At 50.7% G+C, this 20,842-nt stretch overlaps 7 protein-coding genes and 1 non-coding gene across 8 annotated transcripts; 4 read left to right on the top strand and 4 right to left on the bottom strand.

Moving 5' to 3' along the window:
* Window positions 1-788: 788 nt before the first annotated feature.
* On the bottom strand, window positions 789-1,904 carry J3458_015647 (uncharacterized protein). The gene is made up of 2 exons (XM_066120877.1): window positions 1,642-1,904; window positions 789-1,574 (listed from the first exon to the last, which is right to left on the bottom strand). Exons 1-2 carry the CDS (start codon window positions 1,805-1,807, stop codon window positions 844-846), a joined length of 897 nt encoding a protein of 298 aa, XP_065974205.1. The 5' UTR covers window positions 1,808-1,904; the 3' UTR covers window positions 789-843.
* Window positions 1,905-2,872: 968 nt separating this feature from the next.
* On the bottom strand, window positions 2,873-4,304 carry J3458_015646 (uncharacterized protein). Its single transcript, XM_066120876.1, has one exon. The coding sequence runs from the start codon at window positions 3,910-3,912 to the stop codon at window positions 3,235-3,237; it is 678 nt and encodes a 225-aa protein (XP_065974204.1). The 5' UTR covers window positions 3,913-4,304; the 3' UTR covers window positions 2,873-3,234.
* Window positions 4,305-4,531: 227 nt separating this feature from the next.
* Window positions 4,532-6,250, bottom strand: J3458_015645 (uncharacterized protein; the record flags this gene model as incomplete). The annotated part of the gene is made up of 4 exons (XM_066120875.1): window positions 4,532-4,879; window positions 4,933-5,778; window positions 5,873-6,127; window positions 6,209-6,250. 4 exons carry the CDS (start codon window positions 6,248-6,250, stop codon window positions 4,532-4,534), a joined length of 1,491 nt encoding a protein of 496 aa, XP_065974203.1.
* Window positions 6,251-6,408: 158 nt separating this feature from the next.
* J3458_015644 (uncharacterized protein) lies at window positions 6,409-8,718 on the top strand. The gene is made up of 3 exons (XM_066120874.1): window positions 6,409-6,713; window positions 6,780-7,598; window positions 7,709-8,718. The coding sequence occupies exons 2-3, from the start codon at window positions 7,242-7,244 to the stop codon at window positions 7,721-7,723; spliced, it is 372 nt and encodes a 123-aa protein (XP_065974202.1). The 5' UTR covers window positions 6,409-6,713; window positions 6,780-7,241; the 3' UTR covers window positions 7,724-8,718.
* A 619-nt stretch (window positions 8,719-9,337) lies between these two features.
* Window positions 9,338-10,777, top strand: USB1_1 (poly(U)-specific 3'-to-5' RNA exonuclease). Its single transcript, XM_007815817.2, has 2 exons — window positions 9,338-9,748; window positions 9,808-10,777. The coding sequence occupies exons 1-2, from the start codon at window positions 9,508-9,510 to the stop codon at window positions 10,485-10,487; spliced, it is 921 nt and encodes a 306-aa protein (XP_007814008.1). The 5' UTR covers window positions 9,338-9,507; the 3' UTR covers window positions 10,488-10,777.
* Window positions 10,778-10,838: 61 nt separating this feature from the next.
* J3458_015642 lies at window positions 10,839-10,921 on the bottom strand. Its single transcript has one exon. It is a non-coding gene; the product is annotated as a tRNA-Trp (tRNA).
* An 821-nt stretch (window positions 10,922-11,742) lies between these two features.
* CKS1_1 (Cyclin-dependent kinases regulatory subunit (Cell division control protein cks1)) lies at window positions 11,743-13,783 on the top strand. Its single transcript, XM_066120873.1, has 4 exons — window positions 11,743-12,507; window positions 12,615-12,759; window positions 12,867-12,925; window positions 12,997-13,783. Exons 1-4 carry the CDS (start codon window positions 12,404-12,406, stop codon window positions 13,025-13,027), a joined length of 339 nt encoding a protein of 112 aa, XP_065974201.1. The 5' UTR covers window positions 11,743-12,403; the 3' UTR covers window positions 13,028-13,783.
* A 70-nt stretch (window positions 13,784-13,853) lies between these two features.
* ERO1_1 (endoplasmic oxidoreductin-1) lies at window positions 13,854-18,077 on the top strand. Its single transcript, XM_007815815.2, has 3 exons — window positions 13,854-15,397; window positions 15,465-17,056; window positions 17,127-18,077. The coding sequence occupies exons 1-3, from the start codon at window positions 15,305-15,307 to the stop codon at window positions 17,242-17,244; spliced, it is 1,803 nt and encodes a 600-aa protein (XP_007814006.2). The 5' UTR covers window positions 13,854-15,304; the 3' UTR covers window positions 17,245-18,077.
* The last annotated feature ends 2,765 nt before the right edge of the window (window positions 18,078-20,842 follow it).

Raw genomic sequence — 20,842 nt, 5'->3', positions numbered from 1 at the left:
AATTTGTAGCTAGATGGATTGAATGCCAAGGATGATTCCACTCTTCAGCCGTCAAAGCCGAGGTTGGTTGGAAGATCACGGTTGACTCTGTCGTGTAGATATGTAGCCAGTCGTGGGTTAAAATTCTCTGTTGCTCCCCTCATAGCGGATGTCCTATTCTGATATTGGGTAGTCTGCTGGTTGATTCCAACTGGAAAGACCCATCATGTGACAAGGGCTCAGTAGAAGTAGAAGGCTTGGAGTCAATGGCTCAATTTAGCTCATAGCAGTCTTTGTTATCAAAGGTCCCTAGCTTTCTGCAGCCCCTTTGCACTAAAGGGTCTCATTTGTACAAAGCAACGGTGAGCCTTATTCCCCAAGGTCTCGTGATGGTAGCCCCCATCTAACTATCAAGTTGAAAGGCCGGTCCGTGATGTTGTGTAGCACCCGTGTGGCACTACTAGACTGAGCAAACTAGTCCTGTAAGACTTTTCATGTCATGACTCTCAGATTTTGGCATAGATCTATCGAAATGTAAGTTCCCCGCAGCCTAGTGTAAGCCTGAAAATAGTTTCTCTCACCACTTCCATTAGCATGGCGTTTCGGCTGAATTCACCTAGGAAGGACAGAAAGTCTTTGATCCGACATATCCAACAATTCCGAAGCTAGCTAGCATAGGTAAGACAAGGCATTCCCCGATTCTTTGTTGGCTTAATGACTTCATAGAGTCGGTTCCTACGAACAAGAACGCCCCAGAGTTCAATTGCCAGCATGATGCCGACCACTCCGTGAGAGGTTATGCTTAAAAGCTTGAACAAGGATCAATGAAATGGCAATTCCTGACTACTGTATGAGATACATCTGTTAAGAGTCCTGCCATCTAGATATAGCAGTGTACGCAACCAATTCATCGTGATAGAGCCTGGGAAAAATGTCTTTTGCGTATTCTTTCCAGTCCGAATTCGCAGGGCGCTGGAAGAACTTGACATAATCCCAGTACTCCGGATACCACCCACCGTCCTCCCAGTCTACCAGCCCCGTAATTTTGCCGTCTTGGACCAAGATATTTCTGGGAGCAAGATCGCAGTGCGAGAGAACGACACGGTGATCGGTCCGCAAGTGGAGAGAAAACGCCTCCCGGATCATCTCAGGTGTAGTTTTGACAAGACTCGATAGTAGGAAATTATTAAACGATTCTTCATCGCGACAAGGGGGGTGGTGATACGTTTTGAGAACTCTAGTATCCCGAATTTCCGTGCCATCACAAGCGCCGATGAGCTCACTCGGCGGGGAAATCGATCGCATCTGCTCCAAAATTTCGCGGAGCTGGCGGGAAATGTCTTTCTTCTCCTCTACCGACATGGTTGACCACAGCTTGTCAAGGGACTCGCCTTGAATATAGTCCATGTGTATTTCGCTTTTGCCGTCGGGAAGAGTTTTAGCCTGGTGGGCATGGGGAACTGGGATGCCTGCGTTCCTGGCCACTCTCATTGCCTCGGCCTCGCCGAGGGCCAGACGTTTCCCAGACTTGACGACAATGCCGTCAGAGCGGCGGATAACCTTGCGGTGGAACAATTGGTGTAGTACCACAGCATCTAATTCGCATATAAAGTTAGTTGACGGCAACTATGATCAAACTAAAGGTCTTGCGGCCAACCCAACCTGGTTCATGCTCCTCATCGGACTCAGATTCGTCGGAAGATCTTCCTTGTCCATTCGCTATTCTTCTCTCCCTGAGTTTGGTACTGTAAAGGGACTCTCCTGGCTGTTTTCCGCGTGAGCGCGACACAGCATATGTGGCCGTATTCGGGCCGTGGTCACTCTGCATATTGACTGTACAGGACAAATCAAGTGGCACGCAAAACAACAGGTTCCTATGGCAAGTTAGTTTCGATGCACCATGGTAGAGAATGCAGATGAGGGACAATACAATAGCGCTGTAATGAAACAGGTGCGTTGGTTGCAGAAAAATTATCGTGAGGGGGTTTGCACGTGCCAAGGCGGTGTACAACCCGTAACTGCATGATTCGTCCAAAGACAACCGAGTAAGCATATCGCCGAGTGAGCCCGGTAGGTTCAAGAAGTCAGACCGTGTATCTAAGAGGCTCAATGAAGCATGCAAGATTCAGTGTCATTTGTTCAATTATATAAAAAGCGTTAATTCCCTACATATATAGATTCAAGCACCTCGCTCGCAGGTTTGAGTATGCCGGTCATATTATATATAAGGCTTGTAAAACAAAGCTCGGTTCTACCTAACAATCTTAAACCGTCAAATGCAAGAGTAAACCCCCGTCAGTTTCAGAGACGCCGCCCCTAGCAAACCTATCCATATCGGAGATGCGTCCGCGTCCTATCATCGGCAACTTGTACAACACCTTGGATCCGGAGACTTTTGGAGCAAATAGAACAATTGCAGTCGTTTCGCTTATAGATGCCCGTTATAGGAAATAGGGTCCGTCAATTCAAGCGTACTTCCTAGGCTGACTATCTCTATATTCGACGTCTAGATTGCTCTACCATAGATCCGAAGCCATTTATAAGCTTTATCTGCGACTTGATCAAAGAACTACTATTCTAGTACTAGCAGAGATAATAGCGAGTTTACTAATAACCACTCTTATAGTCCTACTAGCAATATGTAAGCGTGCTCATTCACTGTAGAGGAGCTGTCTCCCATTCTGCTTCTATCACCTTAGCCTGTTATATGCAGAAGCGTCATCTAAGCTTTGACGAGGTCCTAGCCGAAGTAAAGGAGAAACCTAGGTTCGGCCAACCCTACATTTTACAGGCCAACTACACATCCAGGGATCAGGAGACAGTAGGCTATCGAGTTTGGCGGAATATCAGAAAGGTTCTGAAGTAAGAGGTTCAACATTATCAATAATAAGAGGCCATCTTTATTAAAATCTATGTCTAACAAGCCACATACCTATCAATATACAAAATCTCCAACGTGTTTAAACCAATAACCGTGACGTTATAAGCATATATCTCTCAGCCACGAGGTAATACAATCCTCTGCAGAAAACTGCCAGAGGCTCACCCGAATCCACCCCTTCCTCTCCCTTCGCCCAAGCACCTACTCGCCATCAGGCACGCTCACAGCCAAAGCACAAGTCGCCCCAGCATCGACCGTCAAAACCGTCCCCGTAATCCACCTCGCCTCACCACCGGCCAAAAACCTCACGGACCCAGCGCAATCCCACGCATTCCCCTCCGTCTGCAACAGGCTCCTCCTCCTCCTCGCCTCCCTCACCTCCGCCGACATCCCCCCCTCGGCAGCATACACCATGGGCGTAAACAGCATCCCTGAAAAGTCAGCGCAAAACTCTCCCAGAGATGGAGAGCAAGATCCTCACCAGGACAAACGCAATTCACCCTCACCCCATCCTTGGCATGATGCGCCGCCATGGCCCTCGTCATATTCACGACGGCGCCCTTGCTCGTCGGATACAACAAACTAGGCGTGCCGCCGCGCAGGCCCGCCACCGACCCGAGATTGACAATGCTCCCGCGGACGCCAGCCTCGGGCTCGTTCTCCCGCATCGCAGGAACGGCATACTTGGCCATGAGCATCATGCTCGTGACGTTGACCTCGAGGCCCCGCGCCCACTGCGGGACATCCACGTCGACCGCCGTGCCCGGGGGCCCCAGGACCCCGACGTTATTCACCAGGATGTCCACCCTCCTAAAGACACGCAGCGCCGCGTCCACGACCCGGGCGCACTCCTCGGCGGAGGAGACGTTCGCCTCGACCGCCAGGGCGGAAGCCCCCTCGTTCTCGGCGAGGACCAGCTCCGCCGTCCGCTGGGCGAGGGCTTCCTCGCGGTCGACGCAGACAATCGTGGCCCCGTCCTCGGCCAGCAGGAGGGCGATGGCGACCTTGCCTCTGAGGCTGCGTGACGGGCGGGGCGGGTCGACGGCCGACATGATTTTTTTTGGTTCGGAAATGTACTGACTTTCTTCCTTTCTAGGTAAATACACGGACGCACGCAGCTTGATTTATGGTGTGGTTCTACGGCTAGACTAACCAAATATTGGAGTTTGAGCCTGGGAAGAATAATGTTGTGCCCAGTCGATGCCTCGGCAAGTGGTGGGCTACCCTAGGGCCATTGGTCGAAAGCTACACTCCTCTTCGTCAGATTCAAACATGCAGAGTATTGCAGTTTAAGAGACGAGAATCCCGTTAGCAATTATATTGTGCCCGGTCCCATCGTTGAAACCAATAAACGAGTCGAGGTTTTTGATACACGTTCACGCTTTGCTGGTGTAAGTAGATGGCCAAGTGGGCACTACCTTGCGACAACACTTCAGAAGTTGGTTGCCAAGCTTCGCTGGGTATAACTCTATTCCCTAGGTAATTAGGTAGCTGATACACGGAATGTCCTGATGCGCTGGGCCTTGCTACCATCTAACCTTTGCCTGAGTCAAATTGCAGTTTATCGGCCCTTGTCAAGAAACAGCCAGATGCCAATATAGAGATGTCTCTACTCATATACGCCACTAACCTGAAAAAAACACAAAGGAAATATAAGGGGAAAAAATCGAGTTAAACAATTCGTGAAACTGCCTCGGATGGCATGTCCTTCTTCCGCCGTATGCTGCCAAAGCGCCGCTTAAGACCCCCGCTCACCTTGTTGCCGGTAGAGTGGGCTCGGCGCAAGTCTCCATCTGGGTTGTTCTTATACGTGACGCCGCTGGACGAGCCCTCCGCAGAATGCTGACTGACGCTACGCTGGTGACTTGCCGCCCACCTGGAGAATCTGTTGGTGCCAGGTTCCATCTCGAATGCATCGGCCTCGCTCAAGTGACATCGATGGCGTCTTCCCTTCTTGAGGTCGCGCTCCAGCGTGAAGGATGGTTCACCCTTGCCTTTTAGATCGTCTGGGTGGTATTGCTACGCACAATGTTAGCTCTTTGCTCGCTCATCAATTGAGGAATCCGACTGACAATACCATCCCATCGCTTGTACGCGCCACCCTCGGCATCAGGCTCTCGCATCAGATCGGCACCTTCTTCATAGTCCATGATTCGGCCCCTCATGTCTGGCAGGCCGCTGGGGATGGAGGCGGTGCCTTGGAGGGGAACGTGTTTTATCAATGAATCCATGATGTGCTCTCGGGGTGTGGCACGGATGGCCTCCATGTTGGAGTCTTGAACAGCGGCGACTGGTGAGTACTTTTTGTTGAGGTTACGGCTACGCAGAGTCGCATCGTAGGGACCGCCATGATGGTAGGCGCCACCAATTGTGTCGAGGGCGTCAATTGTGTCCGTGTCTGAGATGCGCTTGCGATGGCGATGAGGGCGCTCCGCGGCCCTTGCCTCGCGTTTAATCATGTCAAGTGGACGGTGAGACATGTCTCCAGGAAATCGCTCAGCAAGGCGACCCTCTGAACTGGGGTTATTATTATTGTTATTAGAGTCGGTAGAATTGCTGGCGTTCTGGCGGATTCGACGGGCTTTGTCAAGCTGGTTGCGCGGATACACCGGATAGGACTCACGGCCCCACGTGGTCGATGAGGTATTGGCGGAAAGGCTGGCGTAGCGCTGGTGACGCGGGGGTGGAGAGTGAGTGTTGTTATTGCAGAGGTTGTTGTCGTCGTCGCCGGTGGTGCCGGTGCTGTTGCGATGCGATGGAGATGCAGGAGGGGTGACGACGGAAGGAGGTGTCAAGGCAGCGGTAGAAGTAGATTCAGACGAAGCTCGTGTCGATTGCCGGGAGCCGTTTCGATGGCTGAAGAGGTGGAACGACTCGTTGGAATGGCTTGACTGATATGACGTCGCAAACGGGCTGGACTGAGAGACGTCGAAGCTGCGATGAGTGGGGCTGGCTGAAGATGGAGGGGTGGGATATGGTTGATGAGGCGTAGCGCTGGGCGAGGGCCAGTACGCCGGGATGCCTTGTAAGCCTTTCAGAGGGCCAAAGCTTTGACTTGTTCTCGTTCTTTTTCTTGGCCGCGGGGGGAGGCGATGGTGATGCGGCAGACGCAGTAGACGCAGCAGAGGTAGCAGAGGTAGCGGCAGCAGCTTGGGCTTCGAGCCTCTCCTTGGCTGCAGTTATGTATGGATTGACGTGAGAGCTGCCCAGGCCGGTCTCTTGGCTGGGTTCAGGAGCTGTCAAGGGTTCCAGAAGGTATTTATGCGCCTGTCGTTGTCGCTAACGTCAGCATATACGGGCAAGAATCAAGAAAAAGATGGTGAAGATGGCAGTGTGATGCATAATGACAGAAATGAAGACTTTGGAAATGAGCTGATAGACCAGTGACATGTCAAGTGTGTCCAACCCACGATTGGCCGTGTACGTAAGCGAGCACTGCTTTTGGAAGCAAAGAGAATGTCAAGTGCGGTGACGGACACGTCGACACATGATTGCCAAGAACCCCCACAGGGCAACCCTTGCGTCGTTTCGTCCCTTCAAGGACGATTCTCGTCTGTCTGTTTCGCTGGTGACGCAACCCAGTGTGCAGGGTCCAATCCGTCGTCCATCGGTCCCATGTGACAGATCCATGATGCAACATGCATCAACCTTGGGACGTTGACTAATCCCGGGCTCTGCGCCATGGCTTAGCATTACGACCACGGCACCCATCATCATGGCGAACCCGGGTGGGTCACCGTCAGTGACGCGACGTGCCAACTAGAGACTCATTCTACCAGAACAACATCTCTCGGACTGACGACACTCTCTCTGAGGCACTCGCCACAGAGTCGGGGCCAGCATCTCCCCAGCGGTAGGTAGGCCCTTGTGTGCGCAGCCAACGACGACGAAATTAAAACTGACCCATTGCTTGTCATAGTAAGGCCCGTACTCGTCCGTCTCCTTGCGAGCCCTGGAATCTCGTTCTTTCCTGCCCCCTTTGCGGAGCAGGGTCTGGATTCCCATGTTGCCGGCTCGATGGTCAAGTGGGAAGGGAGCTCTGACTATCTTTCGGATGCTCGAGCGTGTTGCTGGTTTTGGTAGTCGAAACGAAGCGCTTTGTCGGCAGTTCAGGTCAGTGAACAAGTAGAAAAGGCGCCAACTGAACTGGCCGTAACGCACATAGCAAGAGAAAAGGCGACAAATGAATAGCGGAAAGGAATCCAAACACCAGTCTCCTTTTATTACTATCCGACAGCACACGGCCATGAACTGCTAGCCTCCATCCACAAAACTTACTCGCCGGCCATGTCCAAGCCAAGCGTCAAAATTCCCTAGGCACAGACACATCAAAGTTGCTCGTGCCAGCTACCTTTACCACCACCAACGCCTCCACCAAACCATGTTGGAAGGAGAGTATAGACGGAGGGTCCATGTGCATGCGGAGGCGGTACCGGCGGTGGCATGGTGGCAGAGCGGCATGGCGCCGAGCGGAACTTTGGTGACATGCTGTGGAGAAACAGCCGCAATCTTCAGCCAGAACACTGGACGATGGGGATTTGGAACATGGCCTCCTCCCATTGTTTATGGGAGAATGTTCAAAACCACTCGGACACAGAAGCATCACGAGGAATCTTCCCTTTCCAAAACCGTCTCGCCAAAACTCCCATCTACAACCTCACAGACCCCTCGACACCTACCCCCGGACGTCCCCGCCACAAAGCTACGCAAGCGCGGGGAACACCAATATCAAGGTCAGGTGAGACATGACAAGCGCCCATTCAAGGGTTACCAAGGGTGACAGCGGGACGCCGAACCCTTGCCAAGCCAAAGTCTCATGGATATTTCCGCGCTAAATTCACACTCTAGTCATTTAAAGTGTAGCCAACAAGACTTGCCGTTGAATATGGCGGTGACCAGATCTGGCCCAGTGTATTTAGCGTCCAAGGTACCACGGGAGGAATACAACCCAACCATGAGACTTCAGACAAGCAATTTTATCGGGCACTGCGTCACCCGCCAGTGGCCGCGATAGACGCAGGCGCGGCGCAGCCAAGTTCATTTATGAACCATGGCTTGCGTGCAGAGGGAAACGCAAATCCAGCCATGATAAGTAACGGGCCGAGATTAAAAAACAAATCAGAAAGCCTAATTCGGGTGGAATTTGATGTTGAGTCCTATTTACACTTTTTTTACGTTGGGCGGAGGATGAAGGTCTGGTAGACTTGGTTCAAAATTGGTCTTGGTTCTTGTGCCCATGTGGTAGCCCTAAGCGACATAAGGCTGTTCTTCTCAACCTACGTACTCCTTTATAACATTGAAGCTTAAGGACATGATTTTGCCATCGTGCCTGGCGCTATTGGTGCCCACTCAGTTCATTGTCTAGCCAACACTGTCGAGCATCGCAAGCTGGTAGGCTAAAAGGGCATGGCCAGATTTCCGAAGCCGTCATCACCATTCACGAGAAACACTGCTGCATGTCAGTGTGAACTTAATTTGTCGCGTGTATGGCGTAGCGCATGTGATTTTGTTTTGGTATTCATTTTAGTTTATTTTATTTTGCAGGAGACTTTTAGCGCACATGTCCAAGACCTTAATGCCGAGGGACTGATGACGTGCCCTATACAATAGATGGAGAATTTCCCCCCTCCTCGTCGATAATGCGGCGTGTTGGATGATATATGTGGCTTTACACTCTGTATGGAGTTATGGGGTTGCCTTTTCGAGCGAGGCGCTCCCCAGGATCAGGGCTATTCTGCAGGAAACTACACATAATGATAAGGAGGCTTTTGGTAGAGCCCTTGTACACTAAGCTCTTGAATTACCCCGAAGATCTATAAAAGAGCCCTGAACTTCTAGCTAGATAGATTGAATAATACGGACAGGTCCATTTAACGTTCGTAACGGCCACTGCGCGATAGGACAACGACCAGCCCGATGTGAAATGGCAATGTAGGCACGTGCCTTACAATTACCTACCTAGGTAGGTATGTAACGCAATGATGGTATTTGTATGTTTGTGTGCGTATTAGTCTTGGGCTCCAGCTTACTCCTAATAAAATTTAACATGTAAGAAATATGACCTGGCCTTTGAAAGAATAGACATAACACGCAGCTAAGCTCCAAGAGTCGAATCTCCTCTCTGAAATATTGACTACTGTCCGAATTTCCTTTCTTTAGCTTGATATAGCATGAGCATTGTGTGTTACCCTTCATAATGCCACCTACTTAGGTACGCAGGATCCCGGCGTCGATCGCCATTTATTTTAAAGACATACAAATGAAAATATCAATTGCAGCTTCCATTGAACAAAAATCTTTGCCGAGACCAAAGGGACTATATCTGGTTGATTTGTACTCCGTATGTTCATCTTGTCATTGACTCCTTGTCTTGGTAGAGGTACCCACCCAACCACCCACCCGCAGTTCAACTGGTCTAGACATGCTCCACCCACATAATACGCGAACAAACGACCAACTCTGCTTCGACACAAATGAGGAGTTCATCAACACACTGCCAGCCTTGCCTTGCGCCTTGAGCAGTCTGATTCCAGTCCAGCAATGTATGCACAACATCATTAGGCGCAACCCTCTACAGGGCCACGTTCAGCAAACAAGCACGCCGTTGACGGCGGTGGACCTGCAACCAGGGCCAGCATTCATCGGTGATGGGCCTGGTCGAATACTCATCGTCCTCCGACGATGAAGCTCCAGCACCGCCAAAGAAGCGCCTAAAGGGGCAAGACCATGTCTCGGACTCCAAGATGCCCCCGCTCCCCGAAGCTTTCCATGACCTGTATGCGTCCACAGTCCGGCAAAGTGTGGAAGACGACCCGAGCCTGCATCAGGGGCGGAAGAGGCTCAATCCTCATGTGGCCGGCAACTGGCCCACGCATCTTTACATCGAATGTGCGCCTCTTCTCAGACAAACGAACTGTAGGTTGCGTGTATGCTGACTGCGTGGAAAGGGCATCCGACTGAAGTGCAGCACGACACGCTCGATGCGCTCATCAAAAGAGCCCAGCAAGACTTGGGAGACGACATCCAGCTTCACACCTTTCTCAACAGCGATCTTGGCACAGACTTGCCTCTGCACATTAGCCTCTCGCGACCGCTCAGCCTACTTACGTCCACCAAGGACGAGTATCTTTCCAAAGTCAAGCACAGCATTCGCAGTTGCGGGACGGGCGTGTTCTCAGTGAAGCCCGCCGGGTTGGCGTGGTACAAATCCCCAGACTCGGATCGGACATTTTTCGTCCTACGCATTGCTTCCGCGAACGCCACTCATGATTCCAAGCATCTGCGGGCGTCGACCAATCCGGAGCTCATGATGCTACTGACGAGGTGCAACACGGTAGCAGCGCATTTTGATCAGCCTCCTCTTTATCAACAGTCACAAGGGGAGTCTGCGGATACGGCGTTTCATATCTCCATTGGCTGGACCCTGGCGGCGCCCGACGAAGAAGCGCGCCTTAGAGCGCTGAACTTATTTCAAGACAAGGAGTTCAAGGATATTCACGCCTGGAATGTCAAGGTGGATGGGGTAAAGGCCAAGATTGGCAATGTGGTTACACATGTACCCTTACTGGGGAATGTGAAGACAACAGACGATGAGGACGATTTTGCGGATTTGCTATACGGGTCGTGAACAAAAAAGGAATGTAACAGAAGAGTTGGTATAGAATGGTAAAGCTCAACAAAACATTAGGAAGCGCGTTTTTTCATCGGGTTTCGAAGCCCGGGCGATGCATACGATCTGATGATTCGCGACAAACACAGTTTCAACTAACTCGACAACTAGTTCGTACAGTCTATATTCCGAGGAACCCACTATATCGACCTAGTGTGTATGTACGTACGTACCCCTTGGCAACGCCACACGGCATGTGGACGCAAAAGAGAACAAAAAAGATGTGAAACAAAAAAAATGCTTCTCGCACACTGAGCATCATGCAAGGATGGTTTATGTGCGCTGGTCGGCATGCAAAAAATGCGAATTTGAGGCCTGCCCGGATCGAACGGACGACCTCCCGGAATCTCCAAGGACTGGAATCGGGCTCTCTACCGCTGAGATAAGGCCCCGCAAGCTTGGCTGCCGGATTCTTATTTGTGAATATACATGTCAAGCATGAGTCAGGGTGTGAAAATTGCAATTCAAAGGACCAGAATCCTGTCGTCGATTTAGTGGCTTTGTTCACTGCTTTCTGTGCCAGGTTGTATTGGACTGTTACACAGAGAATTGCACCCCCTTGGCTAGGAGGGCTCCGATCGACAGGTCGTGATTCCCAGGATAGTGAGACCTGCAGGCGATGATTTGCTACCACTACACAAGCATACACACTTCAGTGCTTAGGGCCAACAACTGATACAACCAAAGTGTGTGGTCGTCGTCTGAAGAAGAATATCTTATCCTGCCTATCTCAAAGGCGTCTGGTAGTTGTGATGCACTAATCTTGCACTTGTGCCAATTTGAACGTCCGAGCGAGCCAATCAATGCTCCCCAGATGCTCATAGTTGGTGACGTGCCGAGCGCAAGTTAAGCACATGTGCATGGAACATTGAAGCTTCAACAAGGTTGAACTGAATGGCCCACGCACTTTCTTAGCTGTGCATGTATGCAACATTTAAAAAAAAGAGTGGTATCCCGAACGCGGCATTGCAAGTTTTCACGTCACTGTGCAGTAAGTAGTATTTTGCTCCTGTGCCGCAAGTGTGCAGAGTGCGTGCATGAAAGAAAGCAACCAGTTGACATTTGCAGGGCGCGCTGGTTGTTGTGGTTCTGGCACTTGCACGGCTTCAACCTTCAAATGTTCAGAGGCCACGTCCAACGCTCCATGTCTCAACGTCCTATCAGCGGTCCTGCGCAAGCTCAGCCTGCTACCGGCAGACGTCACTACACAAGTGTGTTTACAGCAGCAACCACTCGACGTCCTTCCATGTTTTTCCAGTCTTGTTGTCATGTTTTTGTGATGCGTGCCCACGCTAAACCGTTCCGCCCCGACTTTCGGTTCAAATGTTCCTTAATCCTGGCACCAACTGCTGCTGGCCCCTCCACACACCTGACCGTGCCTTTTTCATCCCACCTCTGGACAACTTTCTTCAACCGTTGAGCGGCTTGTGTGCTTGCCCTTTGTCCTGCGTGTTCAGACGCGTGAAATTGCTATATATTGGCGCCCGAAGCACCTGCCAGAGCTCGCCACCATCACTCAATCCTTCCAACAAGCACATCGTGTCTTAGAAAAATCCCAAAATCCATCCCACAATCCACTAGAGAGAGTGGCCATCCGCCCCTCCCTCCGAATCCCTCCCCTGCCTCCCCGCACCACAACTTGGACGCATTGGCCCTTCACGCGCCAGTCGTGCTCGAGAGCTTTCTTCCCCTCCAAATATTTTCCAATCCCAAAAGTCTGGGGAGAGAACCGACCTCTCCGCCGGCCCAAGTGGTGAGAAGAACACGCATTTCAATCAAGCCCGTCGCATCAGCTGCGCGGCAAAGGTCAACCAGTCGCTTCACCACTCGAGTCAACAAACCGCCGTTGCCTACGCCGACGCGAAATAGACGACATGGATATCGACATGAGCCGCCGGAACAAGGTCCCTCGGTCCTTGTCAGATGCCGAACGGGCGCGACTCGACGAGTACATTGACTCAATTCACTATTCTGCGAGGTAAATTTTCCAGTTTGAACACGGGTGCTTCACCGCCGTTAGCTGGTGTTGCTGGGGGTACCGCAAACCAAATGCTGACCTGGGCGCGTTTTTCTTTCTCCTTCTAGATACTCTGACAGCGAATACGAGTACCGGCACGTGCAACTACCCAAGGCAATGCTCAAGGCCATTCCCAAGGACTATCACGACACCTCCAAGGGGACTCTGAAGCTTTTGTGGGAGGAGGAATGGCGAGCGATCGGTATTACCCAGGTACGCAGTGTCCCCCCTGTCTGGTTGTGAGGCCCTGGCTTCCTTTTCTGGGCGGGAAACGAACAAACAAATGTTTCACAGGAACCAATCATTGACCACTACCACAGAGTCTCGGCTGGGAACATTACGAGGTCCACGAGCCCGAGCCCCATATTCTGTTGTTCAAGTAAGTCACCTTCGTCATATGGACCGGAAGCGGCTGGGCTCGTTTCCCAGAGCTAACAGATGCCGATGCAGACGTCCTCTCAATTACCAAGCGCCTCAGTGATCGATTCATCATATTTTTCTTTTTCAGCTTGAAGCCTCATGTACGATAGTCCCAATTCCGCCACTTCCACCGCCGTCGGTGCTTGCTGCATGTGCGGCTCTTGTTTCATGCCCTCTCACGATATTACGGTCTGCACTTTACGATATTTGGGTTGATAGAAATATCAATACACCACGGTCGAAAACGCTTTGCCCTCACACTGGCATTCCGCATTTTTTACTCTTCATGGCATGCTTGCTGTCGCTCCTCAATTGATGACGCCTCATTGGATGTTTTGGGGCCGCGGATTGGATGCGTTGGGGCTCCTCTGGGCGTGCCGGATATTTGCTACATGGCGACGGACACGAAGTGAGTTTATTTGGAGATTGCTTTTTGTTAGTTTCCCAGAGATTCAGGTGTTGCCGCGCCAGCTTGGGGAAGTCTTTTTGCCCTTACCAGGGTTCATATGCATTTGCCATTGTACGTTGCGAGGCAGCAGCTTCGCAAGTAGCACGCGGGAGTTGGTGGGTAGTTAGAATGTAGACGAAATTGATGAATACGTCAACTATTTCAAGTTTGTTGAGCGTGATTGCGAACATGCTTCGCTCGCCGCGACTGTTGGTCTCAGTCTGTGTACTCCGTACCTAATGCTTGCTACCCTGGAGCCCCTCGTGATTGGATGTTAGCTTGGCATCATCAGATAAATTATGATCCTGGCAGTGAGTCAGACTCGTTTCATGCCATTAACAAAATACCCGAGGTAAAGTTGCGTCATTTCATCTGATATTTGGTGACGTGCATGGTATGTCTACAGTATAGATATATCGACCCTCTCCACGAAACGACATGATGATTCCGGGATTGCTCAGGAACCGAATGTTGTGGTGGTCCCACTACTGCGTGGCTGTCACGCCACGACAAACTAAAGTACTAGTGTACTCCGTACTTTATTGTCCGCTCATCGCCTGCACAGAGCGCAGCCTCGCGACGAGGTGTAATCGCAGGCACTATGCATGGAAATAAGAGCTGCTCCAGCAAAAAAGTCATATCAGTCGCATGATGTAAAGGACAGATTTGGTCGGCTCCATGTTACCGTCTAATCCCCTCTGGTGTGCGAAGGCTCCAAGCAGGTCGCGTGGACCCACAATATCCCAGCTATAATCAGTGACATCAAGCGATATAATAGTGGCTCAAATCTAGTGATTTATGATATAGCTTTTTGTAACTTAAATGCTTATTGTGTTTATTATACTAGAATTTGAGTGTGGGATAAAGTACCTTTTATTTTACGGCTTTTAATTGACGTATTATCCCCGTAGATACATGACTGGAGCCTTCGCACACCAGAGGGGATACGGTGCGACGCGCCGGCGATGCGTGTCGTAATGGTGGATGGAGTTTTATGCGCAGCCGCATCAAACAGTTGGACAATAGCCCAGATGGTTCCATATATCGATTGTACATCCAATCAGGTCTCATGCCATAAAGTGCCTGACAAGGCTAGGCTAGGTACTTAAGTAGGCATTGTAGCATCTTGGCCGTGGCATGACATTGGAGACGTTGCAGCACAGTGCTGAGCGGGTACGGGGCAGGCGAGATGATGATGGGACGAATTGGAAGGGATGCAGGGAGGCGCTTGACAGAACGAAAACACTGGACACCTGTCGCGGCGGAGAATAAACAAAGAGGCCACATCGTCACTTCCATTTTAGTCCGAATGGCCACCCAATTCATGGATAATATGAATCGGACATCCACCAGTTTGCTTCCTTCCTTTTTCTCTGCTCGTCACTTTTCCTCGATTGTGTTTTATCGGATCTTCGCCTGCTTGAGCACTGGCGCTCCTCTCCACAGACGTCTGCCTTGGATTAAGTGGTCGCATCCCGCTCCGCAGGCGGCTCCGCAGTTGGAAGCCAAGATTTGGTTAGTCTGGCCTTGATTGATCATCATCGACAGCGTAGCATCTTCACATCATACCATTGTGTCCCAGGTTATCCCTTTGTCCAAATACATCGTTTTTCCGTTTGCGAGACACCGGGATTGAGAGAGTTTGTACTTTCTTTTATATTTGCGGCGATTTTAAACTTAATACGTTGTCGGCGAGCCCGGATTTGAGCCTTCACTCCAGCCACCTACTCTGGTGGCGCGCTGTCGATAAGATAAGTGTCGCTTGCGTACGGAGGAACTGGTCTTTTCGTCGCCTTCTTGAACCACCACGGCACCTTTACAACTCTTCAAGAACGAGAAACCACACGCCCTTCTTTCTGGCGGCTTGTTCTCGTCAATTGCCAAGTCATTATGAAGTCTGCAAGCAGACTATTTTATCTATCCATCTTTGCGCTCTGGGCATCGCCTGGAACTTGCGCTGCCGGGACTGATAGCGATTGTGCAGTACGTCGTTCCTTGGATGCAAGTCATTCCGCCTGCCGAGGGCTCTCCTAACAGCTGCATTTGACAGATTTCCCCCAAGTCTATTGTTCAAGATGCCTGCGCCTCATTTTCAACCCTCGAGAAGCTGAATGAACGGGTTAAACCTGCCCTTGACGACCTCACACGAAACACCGACTTCTTCTCATACTACCGCCTCAATCTCTTCAACAAAAAGTGTCCTTTCTGGGACGACTCGAATGGATTCTGCGGCAACATAGGATGTGCCGTCGAGACGCTCGATAACGAAGAGGATATACCTGAAGTGTGGAGAGCGAAGGAGCTATCAAAGTTGGAGGGACCTCTTGCGAAGCACCCTGGCAAGCAAGAGCGCAAGCAACATCCCCAAAGACCGTTACAGGGAGAGCTGGGAGAAAATGTGGGTGAAAGCTGTGTAGTTGAGTACGACGACGAGTGCGATGAACGAGATTACTGCGTCATTGAGGACGAGAGCGCTTCATCCAAAGGCGACTATGTGAGCTTGCTTCGGAATCCCGAGCGCTTTACCGGATACGGTGGAGAGGGCTCCAAACAGGTGTGGGATGCCATCTATCGTGAAAATTGCTTTCAGAAGAGTTCGTTTTCGCATTCTGCAAATCTCGGCATGTCTGACAATTTCAACCCGGCCGCTCTGGACTTCAAGCAAGTCATGGATGCTGCAGGACGGCAAGCCCAGCTTCAGGCACAACGTCTGCAGCACCCCAACACTCCCTTTGTTGCCAACACTGGGTACGAAGTTGATGACGAATGCCTGGAGAAAAGAGTCTTTTATCGAGTCATGTCCGGCATGCATGCGAGTATCAGCGCTCATCTTTGCTGGGACTTCCTGAACCAGACCACTGGAGAGTGGCAACCCAATCTGCAGTGCTACAAGGACCGTTTGCACGGATACTCTGACCGAATTAGCAACCTCTACTTCAACTACGCGCTTGTCACCCGGGCTGTAGCCAAGCTTGGCCCAGAACTGGCCGGAGCCGAGTACACATTCTGCACGGGCGACCCGACCGAGGACTTGGTCACTCGTGTCAAGGTGACTGAGGTGGCAAAGCAGGCAGGGAGTATCCCTCAAATCTTCGACGAGAGCCTCATGTTTGTCAATGGAGAGGGCCCATCCCTTAAGGAGGATTTCCGCAATCGATTCCGCAACGTGAGCCGGCTTATGGACTGTGTTGGGTGCGACAAATGCAGGCTCTGGGGCAAGATTCAAACCAATGGATACGGCACAGCCCTGAAGATCCTCTTCGAGTCCGACAACCACAGCAAAAAAATCCCCGTCCTCAAGAGAACCGAACTTGTCGCCCTCTTCAACACGTATGCACGACTGAGCTCGTCGATGCGAGCCGTTGGGGAATTCAGGCAAATGATGGATGCAGAAAGCGGCCAGAAGCCAGCAGCGGCAAGCGAATCTGCCGTAATCGAAGATGAGAAGGTCAATGAGGAGCGCACCGAGGCAAACGACTACGACCCAAGTGACCCATCCTACCTGTGGCGTCAACTTGAAGACATGAAGCGACGTGGACCCAAGAGCAGTTCATTCCGGGACCAGTGGGCACACGAGACTGCGCTCATTCGGCAATCTGTGAAGGTGGTTCTTCACGGGTGGCTGCACGGCTCGATTCTGATGTAGGTTTGAGACGCGGCCATTTGTTTGGACTTGTTTACGATTTTCACATGCTAATGTGTCTTGTTTCAGATATCGCATTGCAGTGACGGAAGCCCATCGTCTCTGGCTGTACTTTCTCGGTTTGCAGCCAGGACCGGGCTTGGTCGAGTATAGATGGGCGCCCAAAGACAAGAAGAAGGAGCTGTAAGAATAGGTTGGCATTTTTTTGGCGTTTTGAATCAGCATTGCATCGACTTGTATTTTTTTTTTTTCGCAAAAACATTTACATGACCATATGCACTTTAAGAATGGGCATTCATAAGTACTGGATCTATCTATATGCACATCCGGCCAAGAGTCCATCAGGGCTGTGCAAGCACACCTGAGCTCGAGCTGTCTTCTATATCGAGGACGTGCCCCTGAGAAGTGCGTCCTCCTCGAATTCCTTCTATGGCAGAATAGCGATGGTTTTGCTCGAGGCAGGTGACTGTTCATCGAGGGACGAAGTCGGGCTGCGATCAACAACCACATTTTGGATGCTGTCGGAAAGATGGGGGAAGAGACCAGCTGCGTGCACCCTGAGCACCACCGGGGAAGGGATCGTAGCAAATTCCTCCAATTTTCCGCCTACTTTTGTTTGTATTTATGGCTTGTAAAATGGTTCAGCGGACTTTTTGTTTCGTGCATTTGGCGGCTGCGCTATTTTTTTCTTCTTTTTTTTTTTTGAGTGCAGCAAGGTCAGCTTTTGTATGCAACTCCAGAGCTTGTCAAGTCTCCTGTATCTTGGCTGAAAACGCCGCTAATTCATGTGCTGAGAACTGTTAATACTACTTCTATCAATATAATAGATAGGTGGGCATTCCTGCGCCTGCTTATTTCTCAGTTCCCATTGGATACCATCCCAGTAAGAGAATTTGCCTGCACGTTGCCGCACTCAAGGGGCCGGGATGCTTATGAATTGGTATGTCGAGAGCGAGACGAGCCGGCCAGCAGCGGGGGTGTCTTGTGGTGCGGCAGCGAAGGGTGCATGGTGGTAGGCGGCTGACACGGGAGCGATGGCGGTGGTGGTCGGGTGTGGGGATACAGACAGGGGTGCATGTGTGATTGATCGATCCATGTCGGGGCCTAGCGCACGTGGAGTGGATGGAACGGCATGGGAGGGCGGTATCAAGGGTCCTTCTACAGCGAGTCAACAAGACTAATCAGTATGATTCCACCGTCATGTGTCTTTACAGGATAGGCTGGCTGTGCTGTTTTTTGTCGTCTTAATCTAGGTTGAGATTACCATCGGACATGTCAGACGTGCGCCGACGTCGGCGCCCAAGTTGGCACCGTCTCCAGCCCCACAGTATGACGAGGGCCTGGGGCACGGCGACGAGGAGGGCGATGATGGCCAGAGTTGCCTCGGTGCTGATGGCCATGGGGCTGCCTTTTTTTCTTTCGCTTTTTTTTTCCTTGGGAGGTGTTGCGTGGTTTGTGCTTGTAAATGGCAGAAATGAGTTGGAAAAGAAGGGTGTCGAGTGTGAATCTTTGGGAATGGAAGCAGAGGGCATGAGAGCATCGGCCCTCGGTTCGGGTTGGAGGCGCAATATACAATACCCCCCCTGTATGTTTCTACACGAGTGACCTGACAGGGTAGCTATAAGCAGGGGGTAGTACACTATCTATGATCTACATATTTTAAGTAGTAATATGTTAAGAAGGCTTACAGGGTTCACGATAAAGACCTTAACTTACTAAAAAAATCTCGGGAAATCTCAGGTACTTTTAATACCCACCTTTCTCTTATAAAATTATTTTTTATTGGTTATTACCCCCCCTATTAGGTCACGCATGAAGAAACATTCAGGGGGGGGACTGTATCCCTTTGAGTGTGCGCAGGTGCCTGTTATGTATATACTCCACTTTTCTCTAGTACTTACTAAGTACATCGTTTATAACAGGGTACCCACTTATTTACTTGTAACTTCTAGTATATAAGGCACTTTATTTACCATATATATTTTCAGGTGACTTAAGTATCTTTTAATCTCATGTCTTTAATTGGTTAACATCCTTGGTCGTTACCAAAATGGCACCTGCGCACACTCAAAGGGATACACATCTTGAAGACACTGCCGAAATCCATCCACCCCTGTATGCTCATGACTTGTGGCCTAGCAAGGAAGTGCTTGGACTGTCGGCGGGCGTCCGTACCAACAGCAACGCACTGTAATTATGTGGGAGATTGTAAGCAGGGCTACAGGGCTGCAAGCGGAGAGATCTCTTCAATGTTGCAACGGACTAGGGTGGCGCAGTTTTGGAACAAACATTTGGTGCCAGGCACATTTAGATAGTATCGATATTGACCCTGCTCGACCTCGAGTGGTCTCGCTGGGAGTAAGGCTGCCAACTGTCAAGTAGCACCAGACCAGACAATGTTTGATATGCACGGCCCTCTCCCTAGCAAGAGGGCACTGAGGCACCGGGGAAATTTTCAGGGAGGCCTGGCGGTTTATTGGGCCACCCCCCGGGCGGATTTTCAATCAACATCTGCACAGCGGCTGACCCTGGGGGCCCTGGGGGGAAAGAGGGAGAGAAGGGGGTGAGCGCATTGTTCACCAGAACAGACCAGACTCTTTACTGACAGACAGGGCAGCGAAGGCTCCAACGAAGCATCTTCCAAGGATTAGGGCCAATAAGCAGTTACCGACGTTGACGGTGCGTCTATATGTCACTTTAATCCCACCAGACCCCAAAAATAATTCCATTACAGGGTTCTGCCGGATAAAAGGGGGGAGGACTGGTCCCAGGGCCTTGTGGAGAGGCATACAGCCTTTGCTGCTCCAAGGGGATTCTCTTTTTCGAATGCACCAGACATCTCATCCTCGTGATCAATCTTGGCAGTCAATCCATCACATAGTCTAGCAAGAGATTGCAGTTAGGTGAGGTCAAGCAGCAAGGTACTTTGCATACTCGGTATACCAAGTGTGTATACATATAGAAAGGCGACCGTAGATGCAGCGGCGGTTACGAACACGGCTGTGTCGAAATCCCTATTTGTCTGGTGTGCGAGCGTGAGCTTGAGACCTCAGTGCCGTCATTGGGGGCGTAGGAGGCAAGCTCTGCGCGTCGACATTTCGTGGATAGGTCCGATGCGTGATGCCTCCAACCATTCCTTTCACATTGAGACGAGATTGACGAGTCTATTACGACTTTGATTGCGCCTTTATTGTACATGTATCCCCAAGTCTGCTCAAGGTAGAGACGAACGACTAGGTGCTAGGTAATATTGTATTATGTCAACTCTTATTTTTCTTCTTCTTTTACTCGTTTCCCCCCCCAAAGTCTGAGTTATTCTTTTGCTCTAGCCTTTATCTTTACTGCCAGTTGACCTCTCTTTCCGCTCTTCTTTTCTCCCCCCTTCCCCCCTTCCCCCACTTCTGTCTCTTTTACCATGTTTTGAAATTACTACTAAAAGACACCGCTCGTTTCTTATTATAATATACTTGGATTTGCTTGGCATGGATTATAGATTGGCTTTGAACTGTGCTTGCCGACCTTCTCATGTCAGTAGGTGCGTGCAACCTATTTACCACCGTCAACAAGCTTGTGAAATGAGTGAAGAAAAGGGAAGAAGAATGGCATCATCTGTCGAGTCAACATGTACAAAAGTGTTGGGAATGCTAAACATTCTTATTGGGAATGCCGGTTCCTTCTACTTTCGGGAGACCAGCTGCGTCAATTGGAGTCAGCGACGTCGACGGCTTGCCGATCAAAAGGTCAGCGTGAAGATGCTGCAGGCATCCTCCCATGGCATCGAAATT

This window comes from Metarhizium acridum (genome assembly GCF_019434415.1).
Source record: "Metarhizium acridum strain ARSEF 324 chromosome Unknown scaffold_356, whole genome shotgun sequence".
Classification (NCBI taxonomy): domain Eukaryota; kingdom Fungi; phylum Ascomycota; class Sordariomycetes; order Hypocreales; family Clavicipitaceae; genus Metarhizium; species Metarhizium acridum.
This window is presented reverse-complemented; position numbering and strand designations above follow the sequence as displayed.

Excerpts from the sequence above, each read along its gene's own strand:
- J3458_015647 (XM_066120877.1), bottom strand. The coding sequence starts at position 1,807 with ATGCAGAGTGACCACGGCCCGAATACGGCCACATATGCTGTGTCGCGC. Across the intron at positions 1,575-1,641 it reads CGATGAGGAGCATGAACCAG|ATGCTGTGGTACTACACCAA; the intron begins GTTGGGTTGGCC and ends TATGCGAATTAG.
- J3458_015646 (XM_066120876.1), bottom strand. The coding sequence starts at position 3,912 with ATGTCGGCCGTCGACCCGCCCCGCCCGTCACGCAGCCTCAGAGGCAAG.
- J3458_015644 (XM_066120874.1), top strand. The coding sequence starts at position 7,242 with ATGTTGGAAGGAGAGTATAGACGGAGGGTCCATGTGCATGCGGAGGCG.
- USB1_1 (XM_007815817.2), top strand. The coding sequence starts at position 9,508 with ATGGGCCTGGTCGAATACTCATCGTCCTCCGACGATGAAGCTCCAGCA. Across the intron at positions 9,749-9,807 it reads CACGCATCTTTACATCGAAT|GGCATCCGACTGAAGTGCAG; the intron begins GTGCGCCTCTTC and ends CTGCGTGGAAAG.
- CKS1_1 (XM_066120873.1), top strand. The coding sequence starts at position 12,404 with ATGGATATCGACATGAGCCGCCGGAACAAGGTCCCTCGGTCCTTGTCA. Across the intron at positions 12,760-12,866 it reads GAGCGATCGGTATTACCCAG|AGTCTCGGCTGGGAACATTA; the intron begins GTACGCAGTGTC and ends CCACTACCACAG. Across the intron at positions 12,926-12,996 it reads CCCCATATTCTGTTGTTCAA|ACGTCCTCTCAATTACCAAG; the intron begins GTAAGTCACCTT and ends ATGCCGATGCAG.
- ERO1_1 (XM_007815815.2), top strand. The coding sequence starts at position 15,305 with ATGAAGTCTGCAAGCAGACTATTTTATCTATCCATCTTTGCGCTCTGG. Across the intron at positions 15,398-15,464 it reads GGACTGATAGCGATTGTGCA|ATTTCCCCCAAGTCTATTGT; the intron begins GTACGTCGTTCC and ends TGCATTTGACAG. Across the intron at positions 17,057-17,126 it reads CTGCACGGCTCGATTCTGAT|ATATCGCATTGCAGTGACGG; the intron begins GTAGGTTTGAGA and ends GTCTTGTTTCAG.